The sequence below is a fragment of the Diceros bicornis genome, chromosome 3 (genome assembly GCF_020826845.1).
Source record: "Diceros bicornis minor isolate mBicDic1 chromosome 3, mDicBic1.mat.cur, whole genome shotgun sequence".
Taxonomy (NCBI): Eukaryota; Metazoa; Chordata; class Mammalia; order Perissodactyla; family Rhinocerotidae; genus Diceros; species Diceros bicornis.
In genome coordinates, this window is record NC_080742.1 from 58,472,133 (window position 1) to 58,492,273 (window position 20,141).

The window sequence follows — 20,141 nt, forward strand, 5'->3', positions numbered from 1 at the left end:
TGATTTACCTAAGAAATATGTAATAATTTCATAATTTTAGACAAGTGTCTTCTAGTCGTAAGGTTTTCCTTAAGTTAAATATTATTAACTCTTAGAACAAGCTACAAATTAGTTTTTAATGGATCAACTACATACTTTTCTATCAAATCTTATGTCTTTCCAGGTACGTAATAGATTCCCAAAGAACAGTGCCTACAGGGATCTAAATCTACTTCAAACTTGGCAAAAATGTGGTTGGAGATCAAAATATAAATATATGAACCCAAATGAAATATTCTCAGAAGTTTGTGACTATCTGAGAACACAAAACGTGAAAAGATTCAGGTTTCAAAGTGATAACAATAAATAAAAATAGGCAAATGCGTGTTCATGTTAAATATACAAAAACATACTATATTCTGTAATGGATGGCAATATTTATTTTTATACACTAAAATATATTAAATATACATAAATATGCTTAATTCATACCTAAGATACACCTCAGTGTCAAGCATCTAGTAGGAAACCTGACACACTATAGGTGCTCAACTAAACTGAAGAGAAATTTCCTGCAAAATGTACTTAGATTTTATTGATATGCAATCTTCCATTCAATGGCTTCCCTGTACACAAGTACCAAGAGCCATGTACTTTAACCTGAGGAAAACCAGGACTTGCCTGTGTAGACAAGTAAAATATAGAATTGAGTACACTGTCACATTTCCTAATTCAAACAGAATTTACCGACTGTAAGACTATCATTAATCTCAACACACAGCAACTCAGTTAATGATTTTTTTTGTCATTGTTGAAAACACAGCATCACCATGTGCTAATTGCTAATTTCTGTGATTAAGTATAGTCAAGTCACACCACTTGAAAAGGATAGCAGTCTAGACCGGGAAGAGGCAGATCCTTGGGAAATCGGACCTTAAATAAATATTGTTTGTAAAATGGGACAAAGAAATAGGAGGTCTCAAATTTGTTAATGGGTTCTAGAAATCAAGAAAGTCAAAATGATCTGAGTAACTTAAATGATTATTCAAGTGGTAGGATACATTTCTGTTAAGAGTGCAATATGCTTTCCTCTTCAGGAAACCAGCCTAATACTCAAGCACATGCACTTTAAATATAAGGAATAATTTCTCTCCTCTTAGGTTTGCAAAACATTATAATAGTGAAACTCACTGATAAAAAAGGCATAACCACTCTGGAAGTCCTTACATTTAGGAAGATTTATACTTAGAAAGTCCTCCTGCCAAAAGTGGCAGAAAGAGTTAGACGACCTTTCACGGTTTGCTCTAATTCTATAAGACAGTCTCCTGATAATCTAAATCTGTTCTTTATAGTGATTCAGCAAAATATAACTGACTCATCACCTGATTTAAACTATCTGAATATTTCATACAAATAGACAAAGGGGGAAAAAACCTAAAAAACCAAGGCCTCAAGCGTCTGATGACAACGAACAAGGAGGAGAGACTGCAGTGAGATGCCAGAGGGAGGAAAAGAGAGTGGGGCAGGAATAGGATACAAACTGAAAAGAGGAGAGAAAGAAAGTAGACAGCAGAGAAACCTTTCTAAAATGAAACCTGGGACTAAAACTTAGGTGACGGAAAAGATGAGGAAGGAGAAAGATAGGACATTAGGACTATGAGGCAATGTGCTATGTTTTCCAATATTAACTTTTGTTGTGTTTCTTTCCTGATCTGGAAGTGAGTACTTGAACACTCTATCACATACAGATGCATTCAGTAAAACACTTGAGATGGTTCTTACAGAAAATCCCTCAGGAATCCCAAGCCAGTGATAAAGAAACTGATGAACCATTAGTTTCAAAAACAGCCGTGTACTTAAGGAACACTTACCCAAATAATTACCAAAGAGGAAGCATAATAAGAAGTTAATAACATTGAGTTTCCAAACATCAAAACAAAACAAAGTGCAAGAGAAATCTGGAAAAATCCAAGAAAAATATAATTAATGCACATAAAACAAAAAAACATTGATTTTTATTCTGAAAATTGCACATGTCCATGATAAACAAAATTCAAACTGCTCAAAAGGGAATATACAATGAAAACAGCCCACATTCTATCCCACACTTCAGAACCTGAAAGATCACCAATATCACGTGCACCCTTCCAGCCATTCACATGTACAAATTCTAGTCTACACTTTTTAAAAACCACAAATGAAAACTCAGCCCATAAATGCTGGTTTATATTTTTGCTTGCTTTTACTCTTAATTCGTTTCAGACAGCTTTCCATATCAATCCAAACTAATCTAATTCATTCTGTTTAATAACTGAATGAGTAGTCCACTCTAGAGTTGTGCTATAGTTTAATTCACCAGTCCTCTGACTACAGCTGAACATGTAAGTGCTTTCTAGTTTAATTTTGTTATTTTGTTTTTCCTATTACAAACACTGCTGCGATAAACGTCCTTATGTGTATATCTTACGTACATGTCAACACATTCATGAGATAAACTACTAGAAGTGGAATTGATGGATCAAGGGTACACACAAATTAAATTTTGAAAATACACATAAATTAAAACTTGAAAAAATACTGACAAATTGCCATACAAAATATTGCACCAATTTACTCTCCCACCAATTGGGGATGAGAGTTCCTGCTGATACACACTCCTCCAAACACTTTTGAATATTTGCCAACCTAACAGGAGAAAAACGTTGTTTCACTGATTCACTTTTCCATTCTTTCAATAGTGGGTGAGACCCAGCATCTTTTCTTCTATTTGCTGTTTATGTTGTTTTGCATGTGTGTATATGAATTGCTTATTCCTATTGCCCATTTTTCTATCAAGTTTTGGTTATTTTCCTTAAAAGAGCTCTCTTTATATATTATAGAACATAGCTCCTTACCAAGCAAACATATAAATATTTTCCCCGTTCATTTTTACCTTTGTTTGTGGTATTCTGTATTATGATTATTTTCCAAATTTTTATGTTAGTCAAATTTATCATTCACTTCCTTCAGGTCTTTAGGATTTAGCTCCATTATTAGAAAATCCTTTAAAAATAAAATAATCCATGTTTTCTTCTCCAAGTTTTATTTTTGATCCATATATATGAATTTCCATATGAATTTTAGGATCACCTTAAGTTTCAAAAACTGACATTTTTATTAGAATTGCCTTATTCAATAATGTACATTACATTATATTTATCATTATATCTGTCCAATATTGAGTCTTTAGATCCAAAAATAATACATGTTTCCATTTCTTTAAATCTTCTCTTGCATACGTTAGTAGAGGGTAAAGTTTTCTTCATATAGATCCTGCATAGTAAGCTTATTTCAAAGTATATTATTTCTGTTGCTATTGTATCAGAAATCTTTTTTCATCATATTTTCTGATTGTATACAGAAAAGTTATGTTAAATATGCATATATAAATACAATATTTCATTGTTTCTAGTAGTAGTTTATTAATTTGGGTTTTTTAGGTATTCAAAATCATATTACTTGCAATGATACTTTTATATCTTCATTTCCTATTTTTGAAACTTATTTTTTAGTCAGTTGTATCTGTTAATATTTATGCAACAATGTTAAGTAATAAGAGTGGCAGTAGGCATATTTATCAACCTTCTGGCATTAATGGGAATAGTTCTATCGATTCCTCATTTTGTGTGATACTAGCTTTTGGTTTAAAGTATATGTATTTAAAATTTCAATGAAATATCTATTTTCATTTGATTAAGATCTTAAAATCAGAAATAGATGTTGACTTTTATCAAATGCCTTTATAGCATCAAAGGAAATGATCATATTATTCACCTTTTTAAAAATATATTAATGTGATAAATTATATTAACATACTTTCTAATGTCAAATCATTCTTGCATTCCTGGAATGAACTTAACTTGTCATGGTATATTATTCTCATATACTTAACTAAATGGATAAGTAACCAAAGTCTCATGACAACAGTGTTTTTCCATAAGTGCTAAAATTTAAGACCAACTCTAAAACTTTCCCAATCGATTTTGCCAAAAATTAACAGAATACCATCACTTTGAATAAACAGATTCATAATCAAGAATCAGGCAAAGCAATAAAAGGTATTCAAGAGAAAATATAAAGTATCTGTATTTTAGCAGGTTAAAAAAATGAACAATCATGTTAGTGAACTTGAAAACTCAGATGATATGGGAAAATTCCTAGCAAAATAAAAGTTATCAAAAAACGACTCAAGAAAAAAGTCTAAATTGTCCTAGTATCATAAAATAACTTAAATCAGTAATTTAAAATCTGTCTACAAAGAAAATAACAGACCCGTATAATTTAACAGGCAAGATCTACCAAACTTTCAGGGAATATTCCTTCCAATCTTACACAAAATCTACCACAGACAGAAAGAGGAGGGACAATTTACAATTAATTCTATGAGGCAAGAATAAATCTGATATCAAAGTCAGTCAAGTATAGCTCGAAGGTTCTGGGAAAACGGCAGGAATCTGTCTCCCCCTCAGACACTAATTGCCCTGGCCAAATGTGTCTGATGGACCTATTTTTGCACTTGGGAGTCTATCAAGAATTGCAACTTCTATGAGAACTTTTGGACAGGAAATTGTAGTTAATTTCAGTCAACTTCAGCTCTTAGCTCAGCAGCAGCTACCCATCTCTCATACACCAGCCATGATGCAAACAGCCCTGCATGAGTTTAAAAGCACAGGCAATAAAAGCAAAAGAAATAAGTGGGACTACATCAACCTAAAAAGCTTCTGCAAGGCAAAAGGTACAATCAACAATATGAAGAAGCAACCTACGAATGGGAGAAAATATTTGCAAAATATATATCAGATAAAGAGTTAATATCCAAAATATATAATGAATTCATACAACTCAACAGCAAAAAAAAAAAAATAAAAATAAAAATGGGCAGAGGACCTAAACAGACATTTTGTCAAGAAAGACATACAAATGGCCAACAGGTACACGAAAAGGTGCTCAACATCACTGATCATTAGGGAAATACAAATCAAAACTACAATGCGACATCACCTCACACCTGTTAGAATGACTATTATCAAAAAGACAAGAGACAAGTGTAGACAAAAATGTGAAGAAAAGGGAACCCTTTCTCCCACTGTTGGTGGGAATGTAAATTGGTACAGCCACTATGGAAAACAGTAATTTAAGAAATTAAAAATAGAACTACCATATGATCCAGCAATCCCAAAGAAAATGAAAACAGGATCTCAAAAAAGATATTTGCACTCCCATATTCATTGCAGCACTATTTACAATAGCCAAGACAGTGAAACAAGCTACATTTCCATCAATGGATGAATGGATAAAGAAGATATGGTACATACATACAATGGAATATTATTCAGCCATAAGAAAGAAGGAAATCCTGCCATCTGCATCAACATGGATGAACCTTGAGAACAGTATGCTAAGTGAAATGACCCATTCAGAAAAAGACACATATTGCATGACTCCACTTACATGAAGTACCCAGAGTAGTTAAAATCATAGACATATATAGCAGATTGGGGGTTTCCAGGGGCTGGGAGGAGGAAGGGGAATAGGGAGTTTTGTTTAATGGGTATAGAGTTATAATTTGACAAGATGAAAAGAGTTGTGGAGATAGACAGTGGTGATGGTTAAAAGCAAAATGAATGTACTCAATACCATTGATACATATACTTAAAAAGATTAAGAGGGTAAATTTTACGTTATGTGTATTTTACCACAATAAAAAAATGGGAAAAAATTCCTTTTTGGAGACACTTCTATGTCTTTTTTCCTTTACGTAACTATAGGGATTTAAGAACTTGTAAAGTGATAATGAAAGAAGATATTCCACAGTTAGTAAGTAACTAGGTTCCATAGTTAGTAAGTCACATCACAAAGCAGATATCATTTACCCAAGACAGGTTCTACTACAAACTAAACCTGTGTAATATTAGTACTGTTATAACTATAACTTTAAATCAGAGTCCTCATCCATAGTTACCTACGTGACTGTGTGATTGACAGACTCTAAATGCTTAACAATTATTCTGATTTTTACTGCAATGTAAAAAAAAAACTAAAGTATTAAACAGTTGGAAAAAAAAATAAGCCAAGTGTAAAAGAAGAATAATTACTATCCAATCCCAGTCACGAACAGATTTAAAAATCCTAACAAAATAATAGCAAAGTGAATCCAGCAATATATAAAAATTGTGTTTAGAAAAGCAAGGTTTCTTAATGTAGAAAATCAATTAATATAATTCACCACAATAACATAATGAAGAGGGAAAAATACACAGGATCATCTAGACAGATACAGAAGAGCATTTGAAGAGGCTTAGCCTTTACTAATTTCTTTTAAAAAGTGCTCAAAACATGATAAGAACATGTTAAAAGGACAAAGAAGTCACGTTGAAGTAGCAACTCTGGGGCAATCCAAGCATCAAAATAAATAATGGAAACAGTGGATTACACTGCAGCGAATAAAGCAGATGCAATTTTCTCCTGGACATAAGAGAAAAACTGGTAGGAGATCTGAATAGAAAAGTCACAAAAGGAAACATAAAGGGCCCATAAACACACCAAAAGATATTCGGCTTTATTGAGAATCAGAGAAAATGCAAATTAAGGCCATAAGATATCATTCTATACTCACCAGATTGACAAAATAAAAAAAGATGCAGAATAATATGAACTGCTATACATTACTGTTTGAAGCAGTCTAATCATTTTTGAAAAACAATGCAGTATTAAATTATGAAGTTGAACATGCATATAATTTACCTCCCAGAAATTCTACTACTAGGTAACTACCCTAGAGAAACTTAATATATATGCCCCAGGAGGTAAGTGTAAGAATGTACAGCATTCTTCATAAAAGAAAAAAGAAGAGAAAAAACCTAAATGTCTTTCAACAAGAAAATGGATAAGTTGTGCTTTATTTATACAACGGAAAATATAAAGCAAAGAAAATGTCTGAACTCCAGTAACATAGAAATCCCAGAAACCTGATTGAAACTGTAAGTCTTGTAAAAGGATACCATTTTTACAAACCTTTTTAAAAGCAATACCAACATTTAATAATAAAAATATATTATTTAAGAATACATATATGGTAAAGTCATAAAGGAAAGCAAGTGAATTATAATTTAAAAAGTCAGGAGAGTGGTTATCTCTAGCAGAAGCGAAGGAGATGTGTTCAGGGCACACAAGGGCTTCAAAATCATGATGGTTCTTTCAATTGGAGGGTAGGCTCGTGGTTGTTCATTTCATAACTTTGTTCATAACTTCCCTAAATATTATACATGGTCTTTTATATGTATCAATTATTAGAGAATAAAAAATAATAATGGCGTATTATAAAAACATCAAAATTACAGGAAAAAGAAAACATCAAAATTCTAAGAACTAATGACAAAAACAAATGGTTTTAAAGAATAGACATTCACCAAAATCAACCATCCAGCCTTAGGCCTTTGTTCTAGCTGTTCCACCAACCTAGAATATTCTTCTCCATGACATCTACTTAGGTAACTCCCTCTCCTCCTTCCAATCTCTGCTCCACTCTCCCCTTTCTCAGTAAGATCTGCTCTAACCAACTCATTTGACACCTCCATCTCCCACCCCCTGAAGCTGGCATTCCTGATCTCCCTGGGGAACCATGACTTGTTCTTTTTTTCTATGGTCCTTACCACCTTCTAACCTACTATATAATTTACCCATTTACTATGTTTATTATTTATCCTCTGTCTTCTCTCCTTCCTCCACTCTACTAGAATGTAATCAACAAGTATGCTGGGATCTTTACAGTTCTGTTCACTGGTATGTCCCACGTGCCTGGACAGCTGGTGCTCAGTAAATGAACATTCTACTTCATTTCAACAGAAGGCTCCTGGATAATATACAATTCCATGCTTCTCTTTTGTGAAGTATCTCTTTTACTGATAACACAGAAGTCAGGCACAACCTCAAATCAGATAATATGACCTAAATTAAAATTTTCTGGGTGGCCTATTTAAAACAAGGTCTGTTAATTATATCATAGTTTTTGAATGACACCTGTTTTAGTTATGGAATCATATTACAACTAGTTTCAACCATGAAGAAATCAAACACTAATTAGGAGTTTGTTTTAAGGTCAAACTAAATGGAAAAAAGAAATTAAAAACCATTACCATGTGCATATAAATGATCTTCTGTAATTTGCATCTATCAATATATCCCACAACATATACTGAAAATAATGATGCAATCTGAAATTTAAAAAAGAAGTTAAAAGATAAAAATTATATATACAATGAATATCTATAAGAATGAAGAAAAAATTACCTTTACTGCTGTTTCCAATTGATTTATATTTATATTGAAAGGTAGATCTTTAGTTTCCCTCTTACCTGCCAATCTATTATTGAATATGGTCAATATATTAATGTAGCAAATATCAGTTGATTTTTCTCTTCCATAAACAGCTCTCTCAATTAACCATATACATTATCTACTTTGTGGATTACCCAAAACAATACTCATTTTAATGTCAAGGTGACTGTACTGTCAATATGTACAATAACAAAGTACCATGCCCAATAAAAAAATATGAAAATTTAATTATAATATATGACAATTAATACATAATTGGGGAAGGTACGTTAAACTCGAAAATAATTATTTAATGCATGTGTGTGTAAAAATACATTAAGTTCTGCTTGTTGGTCACTCTTTACAAGTATCTCCATTAGTCTTCTCTTTCATTTATCCAGATAGTCACGTTAGTTATTATCAAACTTCAAATAAGAAGGAATACTTTCATTACAAAGGTATTTTTAACTTTCTTTTCAGTTTTGAAGAAAATTGTGTACGTATTTACCAAGAATTCTAAGAGTACTGGAGTTACTTAGATGAATTAATTGATTAAATGATGATAACATACCTCTTAGTAAAATATAGAGGTTTAATGCCTCTCCTCCCTTCTCCATGGAGAAAGCAATTCAAATTAAATCAATGCTTCTCCGACTACACAAACATGGTATAAACAGACTGCAAAACAGCTGAATACTTGAAACATATAACTTCGGTTCTATTCATCAAGTTTTTTTTCTCCAAACAATCTACAACATTGTTTCCCATTAGCAAGAAAAACAAGGTTTTTCTTTGCCCAGATTTATCCACAGGGAACTTTGCATTGCTGATGGATGACTGATATGACACAATAACTAAACAGTTCATATTTTATATAACTTTTTGGAAACAATTCTGTATTTTTTTCCTTTATGTAAAAAGTATGTGTTGTTATTCAACATAAGCCCCACAGAGAAGCACACCACCTCCTCCCCTCGCTCCATGCAACAAAAAGATGGCCATCTCCCTAACTGGAAGCAATGGAACTCTCCCCTTCCACCACAGGGGCTGACCAGTACACAGCAGGCCTACAGGGTAGAGTCTTAAGGAGTGACTCTCAGGGACATTTTAAACTAGAAACATTTAAAATGTAACCATACTCAAACAGACAAAGCAGTCTAAAAGAATTAAGTACAAACAGAGCCTCTTTTTTTAAATGATAAAAGCAGCCAACATTACTGACATCTTGCTAAGTACCATGTAGTACGCATGAGTCTTACACACCTTACCTCATCTGATCCTACACAACCCAATAAAGTCGGTTTTTTATTTTCTCTATTTCACAAATGAGAAAACTGAAACTAAGAAAAGTTAAGCAGTTTGTCCAAGTCAGGAACCTAGTGAAGAGAGTGAGGTCAAATCCAGGTCTCACTTCATTTCTCAAACAAGACATTTCAAAGATTACATTAAACATTAAACATTAAAAAGCAACTCTTAAACTGCTTTATACGAGTATGAATATGGCCAGTAAGATAAAGAAATAGAAGTAGTGGTGAATGGGAGATGAACACACAATTTACTCTCTCAACAAGCTACCTTTACTTTGCTTTATATACCTCTATTTGAAAAGAAAGTCTATTTGACAAGTGTACATGGAAAGATGACAGATCAATTACAGATTGGTAGGGGAGTTATATAAAATATGAACTGTTCAGCTATTTATCCTATGTGTAAAAATGTACAGCATTATTCATAGAAGAAATACATCTTACCTGAGAGAAACAGTATAGTTAAGCAAAATACTTAAACTTATAGCACTAGTCCTCTTTTAAGCACACTAAAAATACTGAATAACAAAGATAAGCATTCTTATAAATCTGAGTTCAATAAATGCATTCTACTAGTAAGTAAATAATTAACACCCATTAATAAATAAATCTTACATATTTCCCCTACCCTGAACTTCTTTAAAAGTATTAACTAAAAAACATTTTAGGACTCAGAATCATATAACATCTCAGTTTTATAATTTTATACAAATGAGCTCACATAATCAAACACACTAACCTTAATTCAGCTTAAAAATATAAGCACCTTACCTGAGTGAGAAGTACAAACTGAGCAAACTGCCAAGGAAGCATGAAAAATACATTGGAAATGCAGAGTGCAATCAAGCTGCCTCGATAAAGTTTTGTAGCCCTTGAGAAGATAAAATAAATATCAGTAAGTTTAACCAGAAAATATTCTAGCATGGGTCCAAACTGCTGCAAATTAGAATCTCTAAAACATGATCTGGTTATAAACATAAATCGGACATAAAATGAACCAACAGGTTAGAAATTATACCTCCTGACACTCGATTACAACAATTTTCTAGGAAAAGTAAATACCCATTATTACTATAAAAACAAAGCCTGCCAAAGAGAGAGAGGGCATCTGGGTCAGGATACTCATTGAATTATTTCAAACTATGTTTTGATGAATTCATAATCAAACATGCTTAATGCTGCATTCAATAGATTCATTTGGAGAGACAGAGGATGTCTATGAAAAATCACAGAAAATAGCATATTCAAAGTGCTTAGTATTCTGCAGACAAGTACTGCAAGAATTCAGAATATGGGTAGAGCAGCTGAGGGCGATTCTGTGGAGGATGCGGGATAAAAGCCGGGCCCTGCAGAGGTAGGAAGCAGAGATTAGGGGAGGCAATGGCAGAGGTTGTTCTGGAGCCACCTTTACAGGCTTCACCTTGGTCCTGACTTGTAATTTAGGATTTTTAAGAGAGTGAGGTGATTTTACCTTTCATGCTAGTTTTAAGAAGTACTTTTCTCCCAAATCAGTGAGCCAATGCGAAACCCCTGATATCTTCCCAAGGTGAAGTGTGCATGTTAACATACTGAGAGACAAGGTATGCACCTTGGATGGAGTAGAGAAATCTTCCTTAGGGTAAACCTACCTGGGCGCTGAGCGCCACCAAAAACGACTTTCTTCACTTATTAAGTATCCCTTCTCCAAGGACATCCCTCTCCACTATTCTAATCCAACTCTTTCCATCATGCCCCTAAATCAAGTCTTTTTAAAATCCAGGCAACATATTAATGAGTTATGAATCAATTTATTAGATAAAAAACAGCAATTTTTAATGGAGTGAAGTAGAGGGAAAAAAATGTATGATTGCATCCTACACAGTAAGGGTCCTTATTCTCTTATGATTCATAATTCCATGAAACTTCTGTTTCAGCTGTTTGTCTACACACGTGCATGTGTATACCAGGTCAGAATGTAAGATGGATTTCTTATTTCTTGTAGATCACAGTCAATAAGTTGGGAAGCCACTGTCTAAAATAAAGCATTTCTCTACTGTTTTTGAATACTGAACATGATTTTCATTCTATGGATGAATAAGAGACAAAGATTTCCGAGCAGATTTTAATACTAATCTGGCAGCTGGTACAGAACGCACTGGGAGGAGAGAGGAACAAGTGGAAAGCAAAGGAACTCCACCTGATGATGGCATGATCAATACAGCACTGAACTAGGATAAGAGAAATGGAAACAAATATTGCCAGGAACAACCAAGAACCAGCTAAGACTATAGCTGGTATTAGGTGATTTATACAAAACTAAAAATACTTAAAATTCAAAACTGGACAATTAATTGGTTAATTTTAACCAATTTGTTAAGATAAAATATCTTTCTAACCTTATTTATAAATGATGTCTAGCATTAGAAGTAGTCTCTTTTCTAGCATTATCACAGCATCTTCAGTAGCTACAGCCAACAGCAACGCTGCTCAGCTTCTTCTCGTCTCACCCACGCCATTCACCAGCCCCCCAACACCACGAGCGGTCAACTACAGGTAGAAACCAAGAACTAAAGGAAACAGCTACTTCACCAAAGGAGACAGAAATTAGTAATAAGGATGAAATATCAGAAGACTGAGATGAGGCTGTCATCTTTCAGAAGAAAGGCCAGACATCTGCTACAACTCCAGAAAAGGAGGATGTGGTTTTCCCCAGCGAAAAGGACTGCAGCCAAGAAAGCAGTTGTCACCCCAGGGAAATGAAAGCAGACGCCACACTTCCACACAACCAGTCACACCAGACACAGCAGCAGCCACATCAGGTAACAAGGGAGCTATGCAAACCAAGGAACAAAGGACAGGAAGGCTTTCCTCAATAGGAAGTGATGAGGTGCCACTGAGGATGAGGAGGAGATGGAGATGGTGATGAAGCCGAAAGAGCAGTGGTGAAAGCAGTGGCAGCTCTAGCTTCAGATGCCCAGGAACATGAGAAGGAAGATGTCAATTAGGATAAAAATAAAGAGAACGGAAAAGATCTTGAAGGAAAGAAACTCCCCTAAAACTTTTCTGCAAAAACCAAAAGTAAAGATAGGAATGAGGATGTGGATGAGGCTGAAATGACAATGATTAGGAGGCAAAAGAAAACATAAAGAAAGAGCTTGCCACAAAAGCACCTGGAGAACAAGACGTAAGAACCTAACAGAAAGCAGCCCCTGAGGCCAGGAAACAGCAATCGGAGCAGCCCCGTTGTGGCTGGCAGAATGACGGCCTCCAAAGAGATCCACATCCTCATCACCAGAAACTATGTGTATGTCACAGTACATGGCAAAGGGGAATTAGGGTTACCAGTTAGCTGACCTTCAGACAGGGAGATTATCCTGGATTATCCAGGTGGGCTCAGTGTAATCACAGAGGTCCTTAAAAGGCAAGAAGAAAGTTGGAATAAACCGACAGGAGAAGGAACTCAACCAGCCATTGCTAGCTTTGAAGATGGAAGGGGCCATGGCCATGAGCCAAGGAATGCAGGCAGCTTCTAGAAACTAGAAAAGGTGAGGAAATTGATTCGACCCTAGAGCCTCCAGGAGTGTAGCCCTGCCGATATCTCGATTTTAGGGTTTCTGACCTACAGAACTGTAAGATCTAACATAATAAATCTAAGTTTGCAGGTGATTTGTTACAGCAGCAATAAGAAACTAGTAGAACCTTCTGCAATACATCCCTCAGGATGGCTTAAAGGAAGCAGTGCTCAGCAGGTGGAGCAGCACCATCCGTGGCTGCTCAGATCAGAGCAGATCAGTGAGGAAGTGTAAGAAGCAAAGTTTGCCATCATTGGATTTATGACAGAAGCAGAGGTAGAAGAAAAGCAGAAATTAAAGACTGATGGGAAGTCCACAGTCTGCACTATAATGGAGAAGAAAGCCAAGATCAAGAATGTGAAGTGGAAACACAGCATGTGCAATGGTGAATCAGATGCTCATACAGCACAACACTTCTTCCTGAAATGTTTGAGAAGGCAACATCTATCAAGATACCCCAGAGCTAAAGGTTATGAATTCACAGAGTTCACTTTATTAGAAGATGCTAAAGAAGCTTTAAATCTTATAATAAAAGAGGAATTTAGGGGAGAGCAATCAGGCTGGAGTTGCAGGGACTTTAAAAGCTAATACAAAAGCTGCCACCCATCCTACATTCTGTGAAAGGCCGGTCTAAAAACACTAAATAACAGAAAAAGTCATGTAATGGTTGTTTTCCTACTGAGACCATCACAGGGGGAAATGGATGGTCCAAAGGATTTGGAGTAACAGACTTCAACCAGGTTCTCCCGAACTCTGCAGATCACTGAGGGGAGTTCTTAGTCTGAGTCATCTTCAGATTTTCATCATGCTTTGTTCTATTTTTTCAGAGGCCCCATTTCATTTTATTTTTACCCTCTGAATCAAGGCAGCATCTGTCTAAACTCAGTATTTGTCAACAGAAAGGGGAGAGAACTGTTCTGTGTCCTACTCTCTTTCCACTCGTGTGGTACTTGCATCTCTGTCGGGTCTCTAGCTGAAGGCGAGACGACATGGGAGAGCCCAATCCAGCCCTGAATTTCCAGCAGGAATTCTCCTAGCATATCTTTGGTCTACTGAGGTGGTTTCTTTCTACCCCTACTAGCTGATTCTCAGAAACGCTAAACAAATGTAGACAGAAGAATTACATGTGTTAATGTACCTGACCACAATCATTCCCTGAACTGTTCTCTGCTCTAAAAGACTATATCTTATGGACACACTCTACTGCCACCACCTTCCCCACTTCTTTCTGCCTATTTTTAGGAGGCTGTAGTGGTAGCAGAAAATGACTTGAGAAAGTGGAGATGGCAGACAAAGTGGAAGCAGATTTGCCGCTCCTCGAGCAGTATCTGTGGACCACTAAGAAAAAGGAAGAAGACTAGAAGGCAGATTAAGAAAATATTTTTGGTAGTAAACATTCTGAAGTTATACTCTTAAAATACCTTTATGAATTCAAGCTGGCATCAGCATCATCTTAATTATTTTATTACATTGACTGCTTTTATTATGGAAACTTAAAAAATTCTTGCTGACATTATTCAATGCAAATCAAATAAAGAAACAACAACTAAAGAGAAGTCAAAGTTACCTGAGAATATGAGTTACAAGCAACATCTGAAGCACAAGGAATGGATACGAGAAGCTCTCTCGGAGAGGCGGTGTCCACATCACACGGGTACACTGAAAAAAAGTTCATAGTGTATGGAATATTTGCTAAATTTGTTAAGTAAGACATACCAAGTGAAAGCCACTATTTATAAATACAAAGAGAAGTTTTCTTCACACATAACTTCAATGGTGTATTGGAAAACAAGCTACTAGATTTTCCACCAACAGCAAAACTGGGAAGTGAGAAACATTACTGAGAGGGAGACACATGGCATAAGATGCTGTGAAATATTAACATCATGAATTATCAACAACAATGTACCAAAAAACTTCAACTACAGTCTAAAGGGAAAGTACTAGCTAGAAAATGTTCTGCCAAAATTAAAAACATTTCATTTGCATGGATTGTGTAAATTAACTATAGTTTGTCTTCTTTCACACAAATTTCAGCAAAACTAACCCTAAACAATACTTCAAAACTCTTTCTAGTCATAATGTTAGTATTTTCATTCAAATGCTGCTAAAAAGGAGCACTCCACTTTTGTTTTTATTTCTTCTTTACCTAAGCTACCCTGGGCTGTAAAATATTTAAAAGTGGCAGAGAGGATCAAATAAAGTAACGAAAGTCCTAAAATAGGCAAGTATCAACCTTTCTGAAAAGCTCACTTTAGATTTAATGTACTGTCTCCTTTTTTGTACTCAATCATTACTCTGCCTATATACTAAATATATTAATAAGTCCATCTTTCAATTTAAAGAAAACTGCATTGCATTAAATTTAAAAAATTTGATATTACTACTACTAAGCTAGTCACGCTAGAAGAAATCATTACATCTTTCAAGTCAAGGAGGGCTACTTTAGAGACTATACACAATTACAAAGACCACAGTGGAAATAATCTTTTCCTTTATTTTAGCTCTACCTCATACTATTAAATATTTCTACTACTGCTATAGAAAGAGCCAATTTACTCCTCTTTCTTACCAAAACTCATCATCCTCTATGAAATTTAACATCGATATCTTTAAATGAACTATACACACAAGAGAATTCTGAAAAGATTTAAAAAGTCTTTAAAAAGGCCTATTTGTTGTTACTGGAATGTAATTTCAAAAATCTGTTATTTTATTAGATTAACTAGAGATTTCAGTATGACTGACAATAGAGCTATATAACCAAAATTTATAAAGCTACCAATCTCTATGCAAAAACGAATAAGAAAATATTTAAGCTACATAATGCACAATTTGAGAATTTTCTTCATACAAACTGCTCACCCACATTTATTTTGCTACCCAAACTTTACTATGTTGTCAATTCTTAGAAATTCATTTCTCTTAATAGCTGAAGTCACTCAGTTCTCTAAAACTCAATTACATCCTCTGTAAAGTGAGGATAAGCAGGTCCTCTAAAATGTGAAGAGTGAATGAGTTTAAATGTATGTTCAAATGCTTCTTATTGTTGCTTCAATAGCATTGTGACTTTACTAGATCGGGTACAAACATAACTGCTGTTCCAGATGACCCCATATAGTTTGAAAATAGTAAACAGCTTTGCTTTAATCATATCTTAAGTTTCAAAAAATGTTTTTCTTTAACTATAACTTTAAATGGAAAATAAAAATCTATAGTTCTCTATATAGGTTGACAGTTTAAAATACCAATGACTTTTAAAGGCATTATCTTGAAATATAAGAATTAAAGAAGGAAATACACATGTGAACTGCTTCAAAAAGGGATGTACCCTGCACTCTAACAAAATACAAGAAATTCTTTAATTGTGAAAATGAATTCAATGAAAATCTTACACTGTTTAAACTGTCATCTCCAATATACAATTTTTAGCACACATTTCATAGCACTGAATAAATTATGCCGACATATGAAACATAATACTATCTAGATATTGATGACGACAAGCTTTTATTTTCTGCTTAGTAAGGGTTGAATTTTTTTAATCATTTACTCAAGAATCAAAAACAAAGGAATTTTAGCAACAGACAGCTTCATTTTTCAATCTCTACTTTCAAACAGTTTACTTATACTATTAGAGTTCTAGCATAATCTAATCAATTTCTCTTCATAATTTAAAAATAAATAGAAGTATGACTGACTACTGAATTACAAATTGTAGTTAGTATCTAACAGATCATGTTTAAGGCTTAGTCTACATTAACTAGACTGATACTTGCAGGATCAACTGTAACCTAGCATAATGTTTGGGTTTAAAACCAATTACCCACCTCTGGCTGCTGCACTGCTATATTAGCTATGATACTGATTTGTATTGCTTAATACTAGTTACATTACTGCTTTAAGCACCGTACTTCATGGGCTTCCAAAAAAGGTTTCTGGCCACCATGGATTTGGCAACTCTTCTTCAGAGAATGGAAGAGGTTTAAGAATTCTATTATACAGATGTTAGCCATTAAAAATGCAAGGTGCAACAGTCATGGTTTAAACATTTCCTATTTGATGTTACTTAGGATAGTCCCATGGTTTATAGAGACCCTTAGCTTGGCATGGGCTTTGTGCAGCTGATGGCACTACATCTTGATAATAAGCCAGGTAGCTTTCTTGGAGTTTTTGTCTCTTTCTGTACCATGTACTGATACACTGACCAATTAACCAGCCAGTTAAATATGTCAGTTTGAATTTGTAATACAACTCTGGCTCACACAGGAATTAATGTTGCAGTGATATATGATTGCTATTATTGAGCTTTATTATCTTAATAAAGAATTTCTGCTGGTTCTATGAAAAGAAACATTTCTTTTTTTTGTCTCTGAACTTCTAGGATATCAGTATATCCTATCCTAAGTTTACAGAGAACTTCTATGAAATCAGTCAGCTTTGTTGGAAAAGCAATGAATTACATCTTCATGACTCAATTTACTGTTGCAATGACTCAAACTCGACCATTCCTTACTCACTTAAAATAGAAAATATACCTGACAAGATATTATCAATATCAACTCTACCACCTTTGCCATGTGGTTGTAAACTACACTTCTCAAGGCTATCAACATATTCAGAATTCTGTCTACAGTATGCAAGTGTTTGTCAAGACAACAAAGACAGTATAAACTGAAACCAATGATTCTAATGGTATTATCAAAACGGCAACATAACATAGAGAAGCAAAAATAATTCAAGTAACTTTTATACTATTTTACTTTTGAACTCTGTACACCCTTAGTAGAATATACTCTTAGGAGAAAAAAACTGCAAAGAAATCTTAAACCTCATTTAGTACATTTGTTATTGGTAATAGTATTAGCGTACTAATTCTGAAATTATTTTGTGTGTATTACAGAATAAAGCAAATAAGTAAATACACTTCAATTGTGGGGGGAAGGAGATACAAATATGGAATGGGGGAAGGCAGAGAAGAACCCCATAATACTGGATTAGAATTACTGGAAGAATCAGCATGAATTAATGATTTTTAAAAAGTATATTTCCTAGCTCTCTGCTGAAAGGAGCTAAAAGTAATTACATCCAAGTAGCAATGAGAACACAAGCACCCTGCTTGTGGTCTCTAAATACCATTTTCCACTAACAGGATCCAAGGTTCCTTGGAAAATAGCTGATTCCACATCTGGGGACAAGAAAGTACTAGGTGATCCTGAAACACCTTTTTGTGCAAGAAAGTAAGTATTCAAAGACTGATAGGGACATATCAAAAGGGCAAAGAATAGTACCAAAAAAACTATAAAATACTTAGGAATTAATCTAACAAAATATTTTCAAGACACAAAACATTACTGAGAGAAATTAATGAAGATTAATATAAATGAAAGGATATATCCAGTTTATGGATTGGAATATTTGGTATATTTAGGATGTCAATTCTTCCTAAATTGATCTAGAAATTCAAAGCAATCACAGCTAACGTCCCAGCAGGTTGCGTATGTGTTGGAGGAGGGAGAAGTCATAGCAAGCTGATCCTAAAATTTATATAGACATACAAAGAACCTGGAATAGCTAAAGCAATACTGGAGAAGAACAAAGTTGGAGACTTTTACTACCAGATATCAAACTTACAAAGCTATAGTATTTGATCATGTGAAACTGGCTTAAAGATAAACAAAGAAATAAATGGAACAGAATTGAGAGACTAGAAACAAACTCACAAATATACCGTCACCTGATTAATGACAAAAGCACCACTACAATTCAGTAGGGAAAGAATGGTCTTTTCAACAAATGGTACTAGGTTAACTGGATATTCAAATTGGGGTGGGGAGTGGGGATCTTAAATCCACTTCAGGTATACACAAAAATTCAAGATAGATCAAACCAAAATGTGAAAGCTACAATAATCAAGTAGTAGAAAACATAAGAGAAAATCTTCATGACCTGTAGTAGGCAAAGATTTTCTAATCAAGACACAAAAAGGACTAAACATAAAAGAAAAGATTGATAAATTGAACTTCATCAAAATTAAGAACTTCTGTTCATTAAAAAACTCCAGGAAGAGTGAAAAGGCAAGCCACAGACTGAGAAGATATTTACAGACAATATATCCGACAAAGAACTCCACAAAATTGACAAAGAATTCCATATACCAATACAAGAAATAAACAACCTAAAATTTTTAAATGGGCAAAGACTTAAATAGCCACAGCAGAAAAGAGGATATCTAAACCAGATAAGCAATATAAAAAGATGCTCGACATTATTACTCATCAGAAAAATGCAAACTGAAACATGAGATCCTCTTTCACTCATGAGGATGGCTAAAATAAAGAGGACTGCCAATACCTAGTAGTGACAAGGATGTAGAACAACTGGAATTTGCATACACTGCTAGTGGGAGTGAACACTGGAACAACAGCTTTGGAAAATGATATGGATAAATATTCAGACATATGTTGAAAGAAGTCAGCCACAAGAACATATGATTCCATTTATATGAAGTCCCAACACAGCCAAAACAAATTTACAGTGACAGAGGTGAGAATCGAGGATACCTGTTTTGGAGGAAGGGGAGGGATATAGCTTGGGTGGGGACAGAGAAGAGTCTGGCTGAGGGCTGAAAACCGTCTATGTCTTGATCTGCATCATGGCTACGTGGTTGTATATATATGTAAAACCCATTGAGTTCTATGGTCAGGATATTTAAATTTCAGTGTATGAAAATTATGTATCATAAAAAAAGAGAGAAGGGGCTCCTACTGGCCAAAATTATGTCAATTTGAGCATCAAGAAGAATTATGATGATAGTGGATTATAAAACACTAAATAAAAAAAGAATCCACGTATATACAGTGATAGTAAGAGAAAATGAAAGGGAGGGGAGGATTCACCTTTACAGAACACCACCTGTAAATGAATGCAGAAGAAACGACAGCATTAG

At 34.4% G+C, this 20,141-nt stretch overlaps 1 protein-coding gene across 2 annotated transcripts in view; it reads right to left on the reverse strand.

The window, feature by feature from the left end:
- DPY19L1 (dpy-19 like C-mannosyltransferase 1) overlaps nt 1-20,141 on the reverse strand; it is a 107,896-nt gene that overhangs the window by 30,651 nt on the left and 57,104 nt on the right. For both annotated transcript variants that reach the window (XM_058528103.1, XM_058528113.1), the window contains exons 8-11: nt 14,760-14,851; nt 10,413-10,512; nt 8,154-8,231; nt 1,851-1,937 (exon numbers count right to left, since the gene is read on the reverse strand). In XM_058528103.1, coding sequence (XP_058384086.1) covers nt 1,851-1,937; nt 8,154-8,231; nt 10,413-10,512; nt 14,760-14,851 — 357 coding nt within the window. The remainder of the gene's footprint in view (nt 1-1,850; nt 1,938-8,153; nt 8,232-10,412; nt 10,513-14,759; nt 14,852-20,141) is intronic.